This window comes from Oryx dammah, unplaced genomic scaffold, assembly GCF_014754425.2.
Source record: "Oryx dammah isolate SB20612 unplaced genomic scaffold, SCBI_Odam_1.1 HiC_scaffold_6, whole genome shotgun sequence".
Classification (NCBI taxonomy): Eukaryota; Metazoa; Chordata; class Mammalia; order Artiodactyla; family Bovidae; genus Oryx; species Oryx dammah.
The window spans coordinates 2447531-2466421 of record NW_024070190.1 but is presented as its reverse complement, the minus strand read 5'-3'; the positions used below and the strand labels follow the sequence as shown (position 1 = coordinate 2466421).

Below are 18891 nucleotides of genomic sequence, written 5' to 3'. Positions count from 1 at the left end.
CCCAGAGTTTACCCAAACTCATGTCCATTGAGTCAGTGATGCCATCCAACCATCTCATCCTCTGTCATCTCCTTCTCCTCCTGCCCTCAATCTTTCCCATCATCAAGGTCTTTTCAAATGAGTCAGCTCTTTGCATCAGGTGGCCAAAGTATTGGAGTTTCAGCTTGAACATCAGTCCTTCCAGTGAACACTCAGGACAGATCTCCTTTAGGATGGACTGGCTGGATCTCCTTGCAGTCCAAGGGACTCTCAAGTCTTCTCCAACACCACAGTTCAAAATCTTCAGTTCTTCAGCACTCAGCTTTCTTTATAGTCCAACTTTCACACCCATACATGACCACTGGAAAAACCATAGCCTTGACTAGACAGACCTTTGTTGACAAAGTAATGTCTCTGCTTTTTAATATGCTGTCTAGGTTGGTCATAACTTTCCTTTCAAGGAGTAAGCGTCTTTTAATTTCATGGCTGCAGTCACCATCTTCAGTGATTTTGGAGCCCCCAAAAAATAAAAGTCAGCCACTGTTTCCCCATCTATTTGCCATGAAGTGATGGGACTAGATGCCATGATCTCTGTTTACTGAATGTTGAGCTTTAAGCCAACTTTTTCACTCTCCTCTTTCACTTTGATCAAAAGGCTCTTTTGTTCTTCTTCACTTTCTGCCATAAGGGTGGTGTCATCTGCATATCTGAGGTTATTGTTATTTTTTCCAGCAATCTTGATTCCAGCTTGTGCTTCTTCCAATCCAGCATTTCTCATGATGTACTCTGCAGAGAAGTTAAATAAGTAGGGTGACAAGATACAGCCTTGACATGCTCCTTTTCCCGTTTGGAACCAGTCTGTTGTTCCATGTCCACTTCTAACTGTTGCTTCCTGACCTGCATACAGGTTTCTCAAGAGGCAGGTCAGGTGGTCTGGTATTCCCATTCTTTCAGAATTTTCCACAGTTTATTGTGATCCACACAGTCAAAGGCTTTGGCATAGTCAATAAAGCAGAAATAGATGTTTTTCTGGAACTCTCTTGCTTTTTCCATGATCCAGTGGATGTTGTCAATTTGATCTCTGGTTCCTCTGCCTTTTCTAAAACCAGCTTGAACATCTGGAAGTTCATGGTTCATATATTGCTGAAGCCTGGCTTGGAGAAGTTTGAGCATTACTTTACTAGTGTGTGAGATGAGTGTAATTGTGCAGTAGTTTGAGCATTCTTTGGCATTGCCTTTCTTTGGGACCAGAATCAAAACTGACCTTTTCTAGTCCTGTGGCCACTGGACTTATAACAAAGCTGGAACAATTTGAGCAACAAAATAAATAACATGGTATTGGATTCTAACCCTAAGCAATAAATATTTGAGACCACAGTGATGTAAGTAAATGATTGAATAAATAAATGGGAAGAGAGCCCTCTGAAGAATTTCAAATAATATATCTAGATTCTACCCCTTTTTGGACATGGGGCCTATTCCCTCCTTTCTTGAATACAGGCTAGACTTAGTGATTGCTTTCAAAGAATAGAGTATGAAAAGGAGATATAGTTACTTTATAGTGGAGAAAATTGGCAACCATTACCTTAGAAAGTGATCCAGGTTAACGTCACCTGTGATATGATGTACCCCCTGATATACTGTGATAAGAAGGGCTCTGGGTTATTCTCCCAGAGAATCTCAGTCTAATCTCAGTCTAATCAAACGGAAAAACACTAGACAAAATCCAAATTAAAAGGCATTCTAAAAAGTATCTGTCTAGTATTTCTCAAAATTGTCAAGGTCATAAAATACAGGAAAGACTGTCACAAATCATAAGAGATATGACAACTAAATGCAATATAGTATTCTGAATTAGATCATGGGATGGAAAAAGGGACATTAAAGAAAAGACTGGTGAAAGTCTGGAGTTTGATTAAGTGTCCATTGTTCCAGCACTGTTTTTTGAAATGACTGTTTATCCAATACTGAATTTCTTTTGAAGCTTTATCAAAATTATATGTGTGGTTCTATTACTGGACACACTATTTTTGTTCCACTGATCCTGAGTGTTTATCCTTTTGCTAATAACACAATTAATACAGCTTTGTGATAAGTGTTGAAATCAGGTAGTGGATTTGCTGATATTTTGTTGAAGATTTTTGTATCATAATCATGAGAGATACTGGTTGGTAGTCAATATGCTGGTAAGTGTTTAATGATCAGAGTTTTGGGTACTGAGAGAGAAACCTGGTTTTGTATTGTTTACCAACTTCTATGGTATAAACACCCCTGCTGTGGCTAATTTCAAGCTACAAAATAATTTTAATTAATTGCTAAAAATTTAACAACCAGCACTCTTGATCTGGTACAAACAGGTGCCAACCTCCACTGTAGTTTTCTTTTATGGTAATGTTTCTGTTAGGTTTGGGTATCAGGGTAATATGAGCTTCATAAAATGAATTGAGAACAGTTCTCTCCTCTTTGTTTTATGGTAAAGAGAAAAGAGAGAAGTCACTCAGTCATGTCCAACTCTTTGCGACTCCATGGACTGTATCCTACCAGGCTCCTCTGTCCACGGGATTTTCCAGGCAAGAGTACTGGAGTGGGTTGCCATTTCCTTCTCCAGAGGATCTTCCTGACCCAGGGATCGAACCCAGATCTCCCGCATTGCAGGCAGACGCTTTATTGTCTGAGCCACCAGGGAAGATTACATATAATTGGTATTGTTTCACCATCAGTGTTTCGTGGAATTCACCATTGACACCATTTGGGCCTTCAGATTTGTTAGAAGGTTTTATTGGTTTTAATTGAAGTGAAATTCACAGAATATTGACCATTTTAAAGTATACAATTGGGTACAATTTAGTATATCCACAATGTTGTGGGACCACTACAACATATAGTTCAAAAACATTTTCATCATCCCAAAAGAAAACCCCATTCCCATTAAACAGTTGTTAACCTATTCCCTCTCCTAGCCCTTGCCTGGAAAATCCCATGGACAGAGGAGCCTGGAAGGCTGCAGTCCATGGGGTTGCTGAGGGTCAGACACGACTGAGCAACTTCACTTTCACTTTCATGCATTGGAGAAGGAAATGGCAACCCACTCCAGTGTTCTTGCCTGCAGAATCCCAGGGACGGGGGAGCCTAGTGGGCTGCCATCTCTGGGGTCGCACAGAGTCAGACACGACTAAAGCGACTTAGCAGCAGCAGCAGCAGCAGCCCTTGTCTCTGTGCATTTACCCATTCTGAATATTTCATATAAGTGGAATCATATAATATGTACCTTTTCTGTTTGGCTTCTTTCATTTAGCATGTTTTTCAAGTTCATTTACCCTATACCTTGCATCAATACTTCATGTAAAATAATATTCCACTGGATGTTTATACCATAATTGTTTATCAGTTCATCCATTGATTGAGATTTAGGTGGCTTTCACTTTTTGGCTTTTGTGAATAGTGTCACTATAGCTTTTGTGTACAAGTATCTGTTTTCAAATCTTTTGGGTATGTATCTAGAAGTGGAATTGATGGGTTGTAGCCTTTGACTGTGTGGATCACAATAAACTGTGGAAAATTCTGAAAGAGATGGGAATATCAGACCACTTGACCTACCTCTTGAGAAACCTGTATGCAGCTCAGGAAGAAACAGTTAGAAATGGACATGGAACAACAGACTGGTTCCAAATAGGAAAAGGCGTACGTCAAGGCTGTACATTGTCACCCTGCTTATTTAATTTATATGCAGAGTACATCATGAGAAACGCTGGGCTGGAAGAAGCACAAGCTGGAATCAAGATTGCCCGGAGAAATATCAATAACCTCAGATATGCAGATGACACCACTTTTATGGCAGAAAGTGAAGAGGAACTAAAAAGCCTCTTGATGAAAGTGAAAGAGGAGAGTGAAAAAGTTGGCTGAAAGCTCAACATTCAGAAAACTAAGATCATGGCATCTGGTCCTATCACTTCATGGGAAATAGATGGGGACACAGTGAAAACAGTGTCAGACTTTATTTTTTGGGGGCTCCAAAATCACTGCAGATGGTGACTGCAGCCATGAAATTAAAAGACACTTACTCCTTGGAAGGAAAGTTATGATAACCTAGATAGTATATTCAAAAGCAGAGACATTACCTTGCCAACAAAGGTCCATCTAGTCAAGGCTATGGTTTTTCCAGTGGTCATGTATGGATGTGAGAGTTGAACTGTGAAGAAAGCGGAGCGCCGAAGTATTGATGCTTTTGAACTGCTGTGGTGTTGGAGAAGACTCTTGAGAGTCCCTTGGACTGCAAGGAGATCCAACTAGTCCATGCTAAAGGAGATCAGTCCTGGGTGTTCTTTGGGAGGACTGATTCTAAAGCTTAAACTGCAATACTTTGGCCACCTCATGCGAAGAGTTGACTCATTGGAAAAGACTCTGATGCTGGGAGGGATTGGGGTCAGGAGGAGAAGGGGAGGACGGAGGATGAGATGGCTGAATGGATGGCATCACCAACTCGATGGATGTGAGTCTGAGTGAACTCCGGGAGTTGGTGATGTACAGGGAGGCCTGGCATGCTGCAATTCATGGGGTCACAAAGAGTCGGACATGACTGAGCAACTGAGCTGAACCGAATGCTAATTGTATATTTAACTTTTCGAGTTACGAACTTTTCCATAGCAGCTGTACCATTTTATAGTCCCACAAGCAATGTATAAGGATTACAGTTTCTCCACATCCTCCCCATTACCTGTTATTTTCTGTTTTTTTTTTTTTTTTTTAACACCCATCATAATGAATGGGAAGTGATATCATCGTAGTTTTGATTTGGCTTTTCCCTGAAGACTAATGATGATGTTGAGCATCTTTTCATGTGCTCATTTGTATAACTTAGAGAAATGTCTGCTCAATTTCTTTGCTCATTTTTTGCCGGGGTTTTTTTGTTATTGAATTTTTAAGTATATTTTATATATTCTGGATAATATACCTTTATCAGATATATGATTTGCAAATATTCTATTCTGTGTTATATTTTTTTCCTATTTTGGTACTATTCTATGATGCATGCAAATTTTAATTTATTTATTATATTTTCTTGGTTGCCACACTGTGTGGCATATGGGATCTTAGGTCCCAAACCAGGGATCAAACCCATGCCCCTTCTATTGGAACTACAGAGTCTTAATACTAGATCACCAGGGAAGTCCCTGTAAAAGTTTTAAAGTTGATAAGGTCAGTTTATTTTTCTTTTAATGCTTGTACATTTTGGTGTCATATCTTGAATCTGTTGTCAAATTCAAGATAAGGAAATTTATTCCTATGTTTTCTTCTGAGTTTTATATTTTTAGCTCTTAATATTTAGGTCAATGATCTATGTTGAATTAATTTTTTTTAAATGCAGTGAGGTAGAGGCCAAGTTTTCTTCTTATGCATGTGGTCATCTAGTTGCCAGTGTCATTTGTTGAAGAAATTATTCTTTTTCCATCAAATGGTTTTGACTTCCTTGTTGAAAATGAGGTGGCCATAGATGTATGGTTTTATTTTCAGACTCTCGTTTCTATCTATTGGACAATATGTCTGTCTTTATGCCAGTCACACTGTTTTGATACTGAGGCTTTAATAGTAAGATTTTATTTTTTTAGTATAAATTTATTTATTTTAATTGCAGGCTAATTACTTTACAATATTATATTGCTTTTGCCATACATTGACATGAATCCGCCACGAGTGTACATGTGATCCCCATCCTGAACCACCCCCCAACTCCCTCCCCATACCATCCCTCTGGGTCATCCCAGTGCACCAGCCCTGAGCATCCTGGATCAGGCATCGAACCTGAATTGGTGATTCATTTCACATATGATAATATACATGTTTCAATGCCATTCTGCCAAATCATCCCACCCTTGCCCTCTCCCACAGAGTCCAAAAGACTGTTCTATACATCTGTGTCTCTTTTGGTGTCTCGCATACAGGGTTAACGTTACCATCTTTCTAAATTCCATATATATGCGTTAGTATACTGTATTGGTGTTTTTCTTTCTGGCTTACTTCACTCTGTATAATAGGCTCCAGTTTCATCCACCTCATTAGAACTGATACAAATGTATTCTTTTTAATGGCTGAGTAATACTCTATTGTGTATATGGAGAAGGCAATGGCACCCCACTCCAGTACTCTTGCCTGGAAAATCCCATGGATGGAGGAGCCTGGTAGGCTGCATTCCATGGGGTCGTGAAGAGTTGGACATGACTGAGCGACTTCATTTTCACTTTTCACTTTCATGCACTGGAGAAGGAAATGGCAACCCACTCCAGTGTTCTTCCCTGGAGAATCCCAGGGACGAGGGAGCCTGGTGGGCTGCTGTCTATGCGGTTGCACAGAGTAGGACATGACTGAAGTGACTTAGCAGCAGCAGCAGCAATACTCCATTGTGTATATGTACCACAGCTTTCTTACCCATTCATCTGCTGATGGACATCTAGGTTGCTTCCATGTCCTGGCTATTATAAACAGTGCTGCGATGAACATTGGGGTACACGTGTCTCTTTCAGTTCTGGTTTCCTTGGTGTGTATGCCCAGCAGTGGGATTGCTGGGTCATATGGCAGTTCTATTTCCAGTTTTTTAAGGAATCTCCACACTGTTCTCAATAGTGGCTGTACTAGTTTGCATTCCCACCAACAGTGTAAGAGGGTTCCCTTTTCTCCACACCCTCTCCAGCATTTATTGCTTGTAGACTTGCATAGCAGCCATTCTGACTGGCGTGAAATGGTACCTCATTGTGGTTTTGATTTGCATTTCTCTGATAATGAGTGATGTTGAGCATCTTTTCATGTGTTTGTTAGCCATCTGTATGTCTTCTTTGGAGAAATGTCTGTTTAGTTCTTTGGCCCATTTTTTGATTGGGTTGTTTATTTTTCTGGAATTGAGCTGCAGGAGTTTGTATATTGTTGAGATTAACTCTTTGTCAGTTGCTTCATTTGCTATTATTCTCTCCCATTCTGAAGGCTGTCCTTTCACCTTGCTTATAGTTTCCTTTGTTGTGCAGAAGCTTTTAATTTTAATTAGTCCCATTTGTTTATTTTTGCTTTTATTTCCAATATTCTGGGAGGTGGGTCATAGAGGATCCTGCTGTGATGTATGTCAGAGAATGTTTTGCCTATATTCTCCTCTAGGAGTTTTATAGTTTCTGGTCTTACATGTAGATCTTTAATCCATTTTGAGTTTATTTTTGTGTATGGTGTTAGAAAGTGTTCTAGTTTCATTCTTTTACAAGTGGTTGACCAGTTTTCCCAGCACCACGTTAAAGAGATTGTCTTTAATCCATTGTATATTCTTGCCTCCTTTGTCAAAGATAAGGTATCCATATGTGTGTGGATTTATCTCTGGGCTTTCTATTTTGTTCCATTGATCTATATTTCTGTCTTTGTGCCAGTACCATACTGTCTTGATGACTGTGGCTTTATAGTAGAGCCTGAAGTCAGGCAGGTTGATTCCTCCAGTTCCATTCTTCTTTCTCAAGATTGCTTTGGCTATTCGAGGGTTTTTTTATTTCCATACAAATTGTGAAATTATTTGTTTTAGCTCTGTGAAAAATACTGTTGGTAGCTTGATAGGGATTGCATTGAATCTGTAGATTGCTTTGGGTAGCATACTCATTTTCACTGTACTGATTCTTCCACTCCATGAACACGGTATATTTCTCAATCTATTAGTGTCCTCTTTGACTTCTTTCATCAGTGTTTTATAGTTTTCTATATATAGGTCTTTTGTTTCTTTAGGTAGATATATTTCTAAGTACTTTATTATTTTTTGTTGCAATGGTGAATGGAATAGTTTCCTTAATTTCTCTTTCTATTTTCTCATTATTAGTGTATAGGAATGCAAGGGATTTCTGTGTGTTGATTTTATATACTGCAACTTTACTATATTCATTGATTTGCTCTAGTAATTTTCTGGTGGAGTCGTTAGGGTTTTCCATGTAGAAGATCATGTCATCTGCAAACAGTGAGAGTTTTATTTCTTCTTTTCCAATTTGGATTCCTTTTATTTCTTTTTCTGCTCTGATTGCTGTGGCCAAAACTTCCAAAACTATGTTGAATAGTAGTGGTAAGAGTGGGCACCCTTGTCTTGTTCCTGACTTTAGGGGAAATGCTTTCAGTTTTTCAGCATTGAGGATAATGTTTGCTGTGGGTTTGTCATATATAGCTTTTATTATGTTGAGGTATGTTCCTTCTATTCCTGCTTTCTTGGAGGATTTTTTATCATAAATGGATGTTGAATTTTGTCAAAGGCTTTCTCTGCATCTATTGAGATAATCATATGGCTTTTATTTTTCAATTTGTTAATGTGGTGTATTACATTGATTGATTTGCAGATATTGAAGAATCCTTGCATCCCTGAATAAAGCCCACTTGGTCATGATGTACGATCTTTTTAATGTGTTGTTGGATTCTGATTGGTAGAATTTTGTTAAGGATTTTTGCATCTATGTTCATCAGTGATATTGGCCTGTAGTCTTCTTTTTTTGTGTCATCTTTTAACGGTAAGATTTTAAGACTGTTTCCCAGTTTTGTTTGACTGTTAGAGACTCTTTGCAATTCCATATAAATTTAAGGATTGGCTTTTCTAATTCTGTGCAGGAGTCATTGAGATTTTAATAGCGATTTCATTGATTCTATAAATTCCTTTGAGTAGTACTGTCACCTGAACTATATTAAGTCTTACAGTCTATGAACACATACTATCATTTCTTTTATTTAGGTCTTCTTTAATACTTCCAGTGATGTTTTGCAGTTTTCAGTGTGTAAGTCTTATATACTCCTTGAGTAGATTTATCCCTAGGTATTTTATTCTTTTTGATGCTACATTAAATGGAATTGTCTTAATTTCTCTTTTGGGTTTTCGTTACTGGTAAATAGAAACACAACTGATGTTTGTGTGTTGATCTTATAATTCTGAAATGTGCTGACTTTGTTTATTAGCTCTATTTTTGTGGATTCTTAGGGATATTCTATGTGTAGTTTTGTCTTTCAGTATTGAGTATAAAGTTAGCTGGGATAGAGGTGGATTAAAAATATTATCATTTTGAAGGAGTTTCCTTCTAGTCTACTAAATGTTTTTATCATGAAAGTGTTGAATTTTGTCAAATGCTTTTTTGCATCATCTGAAATGATCTACTTTTCCCCCTTTGCTCTGTTAATGTAATTGATTGACTTTAGTATGTTGAGCCATTCTTGCATTCCTGGGATAAATCACACAAAGTCATGGTGTAAATTATAATCTAATATTTTTATTTTGCTCGATTTGATTTACTAGTAACTTGTTAAAGGTATTCATAAAAGATATTGTTATCGGGTAGATTGCTTTCTCAACTTCATTTAGTCCTTCTTCTGAGGTTTTGTCTTGTTCTTTTGTGTGGAACATGTTTTTCTGTCTCATTTTGCTTAATCCTCTCTTTTTATATCTATGCATTTGGTAAGTTGGTTACATTTCCCAATCTTAGAGAAGTTAAGTGGAGATGTTCTGAGAAACCCAGCAGTATATGCTTCTCTGATCATCAGAGCTATAAGCTCTAAGGACTCTTTATGTATGGGCTACATGAATCCTTCCTTATTGTGGGCTTGACTATTATGGGCAAACTAGCAGCCAGGGTTGACCCTCAGCCCTCTTGGAAGCCAGATCCTGCCTCAGTCAGTGGCTTCTGGCCCACTGTTGGGAGAGACTGGGTCCCTGCCTGGCTGGCTGCATGTCCTATGGGGTTCCTGGACTGGGACCCAATGCAGCTGACAGAATAGCCTGAAGTGTACTGGGATTGGTGATGGCTCACTGGTCGGCCAGTAAGCCTTCAGTACTAATAGGCTAGAGGGAGGATTCCAAAATGGTGCTTATTAGAACCAATGTCCTTATGGTAGAACAAGCTTCCAAAGTGGCTGCTACCAGTGTCTGTGTCTTCAAGAGAAGTTCCAGTTGCCTGCTGACTCTCCAGGAGGCTCTCCAAGATCTGTAAATGGGTCTGAGCCAGGCTCCCTTCAGATTACTGCCTCTGCACTATGATTTGGACCGTGTGAGATTTTGCCTATGTCCTTTAGAGTGGAGTGTCTGTTTTCTATAGCCCTCTGGCTCTCAAGTTTTACTGGCCTACAAAGCCAGGTGTTCTGGGAGGTTTGTCTTCCTGGTGCAGGACCCCCCAGCAGGGAAGCCCAATGTGGGGCTTGGACCTCTGACTCCTTGGGGAGAACCTCTACAGTTTTGACTAGCCTCCCATTTGTGGGTCACCTACTCAGGGATGTGGGTCTTGACTACTAGAGGGGTGTCTCCACCCCTCCTATCTAGGTCATTATGGTTCCTTCCTTATATCTTTAGTTTTAGGGAATCTTTCTTGCTACTCTTCAGATAATTTTCAAAGATAGTTGCTCTGTAAATAGTTGTAATTTCAGTGTGCCTGTGGAAGGAGGTGAGCTCAGAGTCTTCCTTCTCCACCATCCTGGCCATTCTTTTTGACCATCTTTTATCTTGTACATACTTCTGTCATAGCACCTGCTATGCATATTGCATTTATGAATTTAATCTTTGCCTCTCGCTTGGAATGTAAGCTCCTTGATGACAAGAATAGTTGCTTTCATTCATCTTTGTATCTCTAGCAGAGTTCTAGGCATGGAGTGATATCTTAGTAAATATATACTGAACAGATATTTTATATATGTGTAAAACAGGATACAGAGTAGCAGTATATCTTAATTCTCCAGAGTAAATCCTGTAGTTAACAGATTAACAGCTAGTTTACCTGTCTTTTTAATGGTACTCTATTTTGATCACTTCAGTTTGAATTGAAATATGTTGTTTCAGGGACCAGTAACATTTAAGGATATTACTGTGGAATTCACCCGGGAGGAATGGAAATTGCTGGACACTGCTCAGAGGACCCTATACAGAGAAGTAATGCAGGAGAACTACAGTCACCTCATCTCAGTGGGTGAGGAAATCTTCTGCATCTGTAACTCCCAGTAGTTTGCATTTCCTTTCTCACTTACTGGAATTTGTAAATCCCCTGTAGGGTTGAATATTGGCATTGTTTTCAGGGTCAAAGTTGATGAATCCATTTTAGGTACCAGAAAAATATTTGTGTCCCCATGCATTCCCCTAATAGAATAAATTTGCCAAATCTTTGTGAGACCTTCATTGTTCTGATCCTAACCTGCACTTCCTTATCCTTCAGAGTTGCTGTATTCCAAGTAATTTGTGTTATTTTATCTTTTCTATTAATAGGCTATTGTGCAAATAGACCAAATGCAATCTTCAAGTTGAAGCAAGGAAAAGAACCATGGATATTAGAAGTACAATTTCCACGTCAGAACAACCCTGGTAAGTTAGAAAGTATAAGTTGTATAAGTGAAGTGAAGTCGTTCAGTCATGTCCGACTCTCTGCGACCCCATAGACTGTAGCCTATCAGGCTCCTCTGTCCATGGGATTTTTCCAGGCAAGAGTGCTGGAGTGGATTGCCATTTCCTTCTCCATAAGGGGGTTGGAATTGGTGCCTTTGACTTTTTGAAATTTTTTTTTCAAGAATCTCTTTTTTAAATGCCCTAAACTTTTGGAAATGATTGAGGATACTTGATCTGCATATGTAAGCAACATAAATCACATCTCCAGTTTTTGTTCTCCCCATCTAAATTCCCTCTTTTGTGTGGGACAGATGGAGATAGTTGATTTTTTTGTTTAAAAAAACATTCCCTCTTTTGCTTGACATTTTTAAAGTAGATTTATTTCTCTTTCACTTAAACTCTCATTTTGTCTTTTTGCTAGAATTTCCAGTTACTCCTTGCCATTAAAGTATGCAGCTATAATCTTAAAGTGTTTATAAAATCTACCTTATAAAATCTTCAAGTACCATTTTTCCTCCTTTCATTAACAATAAAATGTCTTAGATTTTCAGCACCCATTTTAATTTACTATTCTCTCTTTAATCTCTGAAATTGGATTATAAATCATTATGCCTTTCATCAGCTATATTATTTCAGAGCTGATACAAAATACACCTAATTTTCTGTCAAGAACTAGTCTGGCCCTTTATTGCCTGCTGCATCTTATTTTTCCTTGTGGCCCCAAAACATGTGCTAATCTTCATTTTATCTGGTCTGTTAAATGCTTCTTATACATAAGATCTTATTTCATGAGTATCCCAAGTTAACCTTGCACACATCCCTATCAAATAACTATGTTTTCCTTACAAGTGCCATGAAATTCTAACCCCAAATCTCTACTCATAAGCTCACTTTTCTTTCAAGCATTTAAAAATGAATAAACATGAAGGTCTGTAAAGATTCTAGAATGACATTGAATAATTACCCTTTAAAGATCATGTAGAAAATTGAAGCATAGATATGGGAGCTAAGATGTAAAAGCAGAATAAGAGTAGTGTTGAGTCACAGATGCAGTATTTGGCGGTATTGAAAATCTCTGGTGCTACAACTGAGAATTCATTCTGTGGGATGGGTTGTACTCTGCTTTTTCTTAAATCTTTCCTTTTGGATGTGTGTGTTTCTGGGTCTTCTGAACCAGCCAACTAGAAAGAGAAGAATTTTCCTCTAAACATGAGGAAATGGATGTTCTGAGAAGGTCACTTTAGTGTTGACATCTAGATTGTTGGGTATGGGCAAAGAGGAATAAAGTGGAAGTTTATAGTCTAATTACTAGAAATCCTAACACTGTAAACTAAGTTTGAGTGGGTAAAGACCTATACTTAGCTCCTTCATCTAATGTAATCTTTCCTTTGATATTTCCAGTGAACACAGTTGTCTACTAATTTTCCTTATCACCTTACTTACTATTCATTGTCCTTAATGGGCTCACATCATGCACTATAAGTCTCACATTCTTGTTCAGCAGCACTTTGAATACCTTTCGTTTTCTGCTCCCTATTCTTTGTGGGTTGTTTTTTTTTTTTTTGTCTTCACTTTCTCCTCCAAGTTTTTAAGGTCATATTTGTAGTGTCAAAGTTACTTGAATTTATAACTAGATCTCTCCCTCTTTGCTATAGCAGGTTTTAGTGTTATTTATATGTTTTTTCTAAGCCCCTGAGATAGAGGAAGTTTGCACTTAAGAACTCCTTCATTTGAGAATAATAGCTTGAAACCTAAGAATCCACTCTATGACCATAATAATGTGTTAAGATGTATAAAGTATTAAATTTTGGATTCCTTTGTAGAAGACCTATGCAATACTCATGACCAAGGAGCAAAATGCCCGGAAAGCCAAGCTGAAAATTCAAGGCAAGTTCAAGAATTCAATTTTCAGATTAGAAGCTTTTTAAGAAGGAGTCTTAATAGGGGTACTGGAAGTGGAACAGCACTGCTGCTGCTGCTGCTAAGTCACTTCAGTCGTATCTGACTCTGTGTGACCCCACAGATGGCAGCCCACCAGGCTCCCCCGTCCCTGGGATTCTCCAGGCAAGAACACTGGAGTGGGTTGCCATTTCCTTCTCCAATGCATGAAAGTGAAAAATGAAAGGGAAGTCACTCAGTTGTGTCTGACTGTTAGCAACCCCATGGACTGCAGCCCACCAGGCTCCTCTGTCCATGGGATTTGCCAGGCAAGAGTACTGGAGTGGGGTGCCATTGCCTTCTCCACTAGTTAATGATAAATGAGAAAACTGAAGCAAATTCCAAAGAACATAATCCAAATGGGAAAGCCCTCTTTCATAATAGAGACCTTTTATAATTCAAGATCAGGAGATTAAAACTCTGAAACAGCCTTTTGATTCTTCTTATTTACATAATAATAGAGGCTTTACTATACAAAGTCAAATTCAGGCAGTTGAGAAACCTGGAGAATATAATGCAAGTGAAATACCTTCTACCAGATGTTAAACCACAGTATATGTCAACATAGAATATTCACAATGGAGAAACCCTATGAATCTAATGAATATTGGAAAAACCTCTAGAAATCGGTTCTCAGAGTTACTTGGAAAATATACACAGCAGACCCAACCCCCACCCCCTCACCCCAAAGTCTTATACATTAACAAATTTGGAAATTTCTCTCTAGGAATGGAGAACTCAAGAAACATCAGAAAACTCATACCAATGAGAAAACCTATAAATGTAATGAATGTGGAAAGTCCTTCTACCAGCAGTCTATCCTCATAATACATGAGCATACTCATTCAAAGGACAAACCCAGCGAATGTGAGAAATCCGACTCTCAGAATGGAGACCTCACAAGACAACCAAAAACTCCTACCAGAGAGAAGACCTATGAATGTAAAGAATGTAAGAAAACTTTCTACCATCTGTCATCTCTCAGTAGACATTTGAGAACTCATGCAGGAGAGAAACCCTACGAATGTAATCAGTGTGAGAAATCCTTCTACCAGAAGCCACACCTCATGGAACATCAGAAAACACACACAGGAGAAAAACCCTTTGAATGTACTGAATGTGGGAAGTTCTTCTATGTTAAGGCATACCTCATGGTACATCAGAAAACACACACAGGGGAGAAACCATATGAATGTAAGGAATGTAGGAAGTCCTTTTCCCAGAAATCACACCTCACAGTACATCAGAGAACACACACAGGGGAGAAACCCTATAAATGTAAGGAATGTGGGAAATTCTTCTCTAGAAATTCACACCTCAAAACTCATCAGCGAACTCACACGGGAGAGAAACCCTATGAATGTAAGGAATGTGGGAAATGCTTCTACCAGAAGTCAGCTTTAACAGTACATCAGCGAACTCATACAGGGGAGAAACCCTTTGAATGTAATAAATGTGGAAAAACCTTTTACTATAAATCAGACCTCACTAAACATCAGAGAAAACACACAGGGGAGAAGCCCTATGAATGTAATGAATGTGGTAAATCTTTCTCTGTGAATTCAGTCCTCAGATTACATCAAAGGACTCACACAGGAGAGAAACCCTATGAATGCAAGGAATGTGGGAAATCTTTCTCTCAGAAGTCACACTTTGTTATACATCAGAGAAAACACACAGGAGAGAAACCCTATGAATGTAAGGAGTGTAAGGAAACATTTTTTCAAAAATCAAAACTCACTGCACATCAGAAGACACACACAGAAGGGAAAAGCTTATAAACAATATCAATTGGAGAATTCTTCTGTCTGAATATGTCCTTCAGAATAATCAGATAACTCACACAAGACAAAGACATATCATCAATATGGGAAAATTTTAGCTAATTCTTTCATCATGGGGAGAAATTCTATAAATCTGTTAGGGAGAAATTTTCACCATATGTCAGACTTTTACTAAATTTCAGACAACATACATGGTAGAAACACTACAAATGGTAAAACATGAGGGAAACCTCTCTTTCAGAAGTCATACTTTATTGTACAACATTTAAACCATACAAGAGAAATCCTGTAAGAAAAATGAATATCAGGAAATTTCTGTCAGGGTAGCCATCATAAATGAGTTTCTATCAGTATCCTGAGCATTCAGAAATCTTTTTATACCAGTTGGACTCATTAGAACATTCTAAAAGGAGATAATCACAAAGATTACAACATACATGGAAGGCTTTATCAAGAAGTGATGTTTCAGTGAATGTCAGAACCTTTTTAAAAAATATTTTAAATGTGTGAAACCTTTTAAACAAAAATTCTGAGAGAATATGTACAAGGGAACTACTTATACTAGGAGTCATGTTGCAGAAATCTGATTACAAGGTTGTTTTAAAGAAACCTGCAAATGTCAGGTATATGAAGTTTTGTAAAAAGCACAAATAAATTGAAAAATGTGACATCATTAACACATGTGAAAAGTCCTTTAGTATGTAGGAATTACGTGTGAATGTCAGTGTGCTACAGAACACAGACTGTGGATGTTTGATGTGCATGTGAACCCATCCATAATTGTACACAGTGAAATATGTAGCCTTATTTAGTTCAGTAACTTTTATGTGTATGAAGATATCTCTCATTTAGTCTCATCAGGGACTCCTGTTGTTAACAGAATGTATATTTAAGTGTAGTATTCTTTTAAAATTATAATGTATCTTTTTCCCCCCTATTTCTGAATGGATAAGGATTTTACTGAACTAATCCTTCAGAAAGAATATTAAAATGTTTCTGTAAAATTTGCAACTCTCTTATGGTTGGCCAAATTTTACACTAGGGATACATTTACAGGAAAAAGGCTTCCCTGGTGGCTCAGTGTAAAGAATCTTCCTGCCAGTGCTGGAGATATGGGTTCAGTTTCTGGGTTGGGATGGCAACCCACTCATTCCTGTATTCTTGCCTGGGAAATGTTGTGGACAGAGGGGCCTGGAGGGCTCTGGTCAACAGGTTCACAAAAGAGTTGGACGTGACTTAACAACTAAACAAAAAAAGTTCATTTTTAAAAACAGCTGAAAATCCCTACACAATAAAAAATAATACTGTGTGAAGAAATATCTATGTTAGTGTTGTTTTAGCAAGTTGCAGAGCTGTCTGAATTTATATTTTGTGTGAGAGTCATAAATGTTCTTCACTACCTTTTTCTTTCTACTAGAAGCAACATGACATAGAGGTTAAGAGTATGGACTTTTGAGTCCTACTGCCCAGGCTGTTTCTAGTATGAGGCACGCACCTAACCTCTCTGTGCCTCAGTTTCCTTTTTCATAAAAAAGCGATAATAGGATTGCTTTGATTTGTAAATGAGTTAATATTTTTAAAGCACTTAGATTAGTGTCTGAAACAAAGAGCTATATGTTAGATACTATCATAATAATTTGTATTTCTTGAATTATTCTGCAAAATAAAAGGTTGGCTACCAGCATTCGCCCCTCACTTTACTGCTGCAGTGCCTTGCTTTGATTTGGTTGTACATTTTTCTGCAAGTGATTCAGATCTGGCCCACTGCCTGCAATGTTTTACCTTTCTGAATGGTTGAAAAAGATTATTTTGTGATGTGAAAACTATACGATATTCAAACTTATGTGTCTGTAAATTCAACTTTTGTTAGAACACTAATAAAAAATGTTTGTTTTGCCTGTGGCTGCCTTCACATTACAGTAGCAGAGCTGAGTAGGCTGAAGAAGACCATATGCCCCACAGGGCCTAAGATACTTTCTAGTACCTTACAAACTCAAGTTTTCTTAGAGCTGAAAGCATCACAGCCAACACAGAGGTATATTTTTATATATGGTATGTGTTTCAGAAATTATACATATATCAGTTTGTGGGTAGATGGAGGTTTTTTGCAATATCTTTGTTACGTGCATTATATATATGTTACAAGACTATAAGCATTAGAATTGTTTTTCAAAGATATGTTTTAGCTGCTGGACTGTCATAGCATCAAAACAGATACCCTGATGGAATGTAGCAGTAAATTATGAAATAAACATTGTCTAAATTAATTGATCCCTACTCACAGTATTCCTATATTTTCTTCTATGTCCATGGCCAGTTTTCCCTGTATCATTTTTTAATTTTCTATCACATAATAAAATACATCTTTATGTCATACTTAACTAGTGCAACTGAACAACAACAAAAATACCCACCAGCTACATAACTAGTAAAATTACTTTATTGCCCATACTTCATAGAATTGTCAAATGCTGCTGCTGCTGCTGCTAAGTCACTTCAGTCGTGTCTGACCCTGTGCGACCCCATAGACAGCAGCCCACCAGGCTCCTCTGTCTCTGGGATTCTCCAGGCAAGAACACTGGAGTGGGTTGCCAGTTCCTTCTCCAATGCATGAAAGTGAAAGTGAAAAGTGAAAGTGAAGTCGCTCAGTCGTGCCCGACTCAGCGACCCCATGGACTGCAGCCCACCAGGCTCCTCCGTCCATGGGATTTTCCAGGTAAGAGTACTGGAGTGGGGTGCCATTGTCAAATGCTGCTCCAATCTAAATCCTGCCATCTTATTTCCCCTTCCTAATAAAATGGACTTTTATGATGCTCAGCTTCCATGTTGATTCATCTGATGCTTAATATTAATGAACACCTAGTATATTTAGTGATTGCTTACATCTTATGTATACTTCGTGCTTATATAACTTCTGAATACTCAATGGTAAACTACTGTTACTTGTATTCCATTCAGCTCTTACATGAGCATACCATCTTGATATATGTTTAAGAGGAAACAATCTCTTTAGTGTTCTTTATTTCAATGTGAAAACAAATACATTGTATAACTTCCTTGGGCCTCTCAATCAAAAATTAAATAAAAATTAGTACTTTCTGGGGACAGTCCAATAACTGACGCAAATGTGCTTTCAGAATAAAGCCTATACTAATAAAAATACTTTTAAAAACTAATACTCTGGTAAGAGTAAAATGTCGCTAGTCTCCAAGTTGAAGAAAACCTGAGACACTGTTTGTTGGCCATAAGCCCCAAGACATGAACTAGTAACCACCAAAATTGATAATCAGAGACAAGCGATCAGACACTAATAGCAATTAACTGGAGAATTTTCTCACTAGTGCACATGCTTATGAAAATCAGCTAGTTGTGACAACTCATTTCTGAAAGCCAAGCAACAGCTTTCACCCCGACACACTCTGGAAATTCAGCAAGTCAGCTGTGGCCTACTCCAGTGACTACTACACTTTTTGAAAGAGCCAGTCAGTCCCTTAACATACCTGCTTTGGAAAGTCTACAAATCCCTGAATCCCCCATTTCCCCAAACCTTGTATCATTTCTTTCTCAGACTGATTTACAAATATAGGCCTCTTTTGGTTAGTTTGATGGTCAAAGATGGACAGTATCAATTCCTTCCCTCATGCTAGTCTATGCATAAGAGACAGATTCATTTCCCCATCTTCTTGAATCTGGATTTGTCTTATGACTTGTTTTGGCTTATTAGCATATTACAGAAGTGTCAGGCCTCCCCTTTAGGAAGTGTGGCAGCTTCCACTTTACTTCTTAAAGCTAATAACATGGAAAAAGTACAACTAGTCTGAGATTGCCAATTTGTGAAGA

The 18891-nt window shown here is 38.1% G+C and overlaps 1 protein-coding gene across 5 annotated transcripts in view; it reads left to right on the top strand.

Moving 5' to 3' along the window:
• Window positions 1-17328, top strand: part of LOC120865396 (zinc finger protein 25-like) — a 28582-nt gene extending 11254 nt beyond the window's left edge. For all 5 annotated transcript variants that reach the window (XM_040242673.1, XM_040242674.1, XM_040242671.1 and 2 more), the window contains 4 exons: window positions 10793-10919; window positions 11213-11308; window positions 13153-13216; window positions 13995-17328. In XM_040242673.1, coding sequence (XP_040098607.1) covers window positions 10793-10919; window positions 11213-11308; window positions 13153-13216; window positions 13995-15048 — 1341 coding nt within the window. In that variant the 3' untranslated portion in view covers window positions 15049-17328. The remainder of the gene's footprint in view (window positions 1-10792; window positions 10920-11212; window positions 11309-13152; window positions 13217-13994) is intronic.
• The last annotated feature ends 1563 nt before the right edge of the window (window positions 17329-18891 follow it).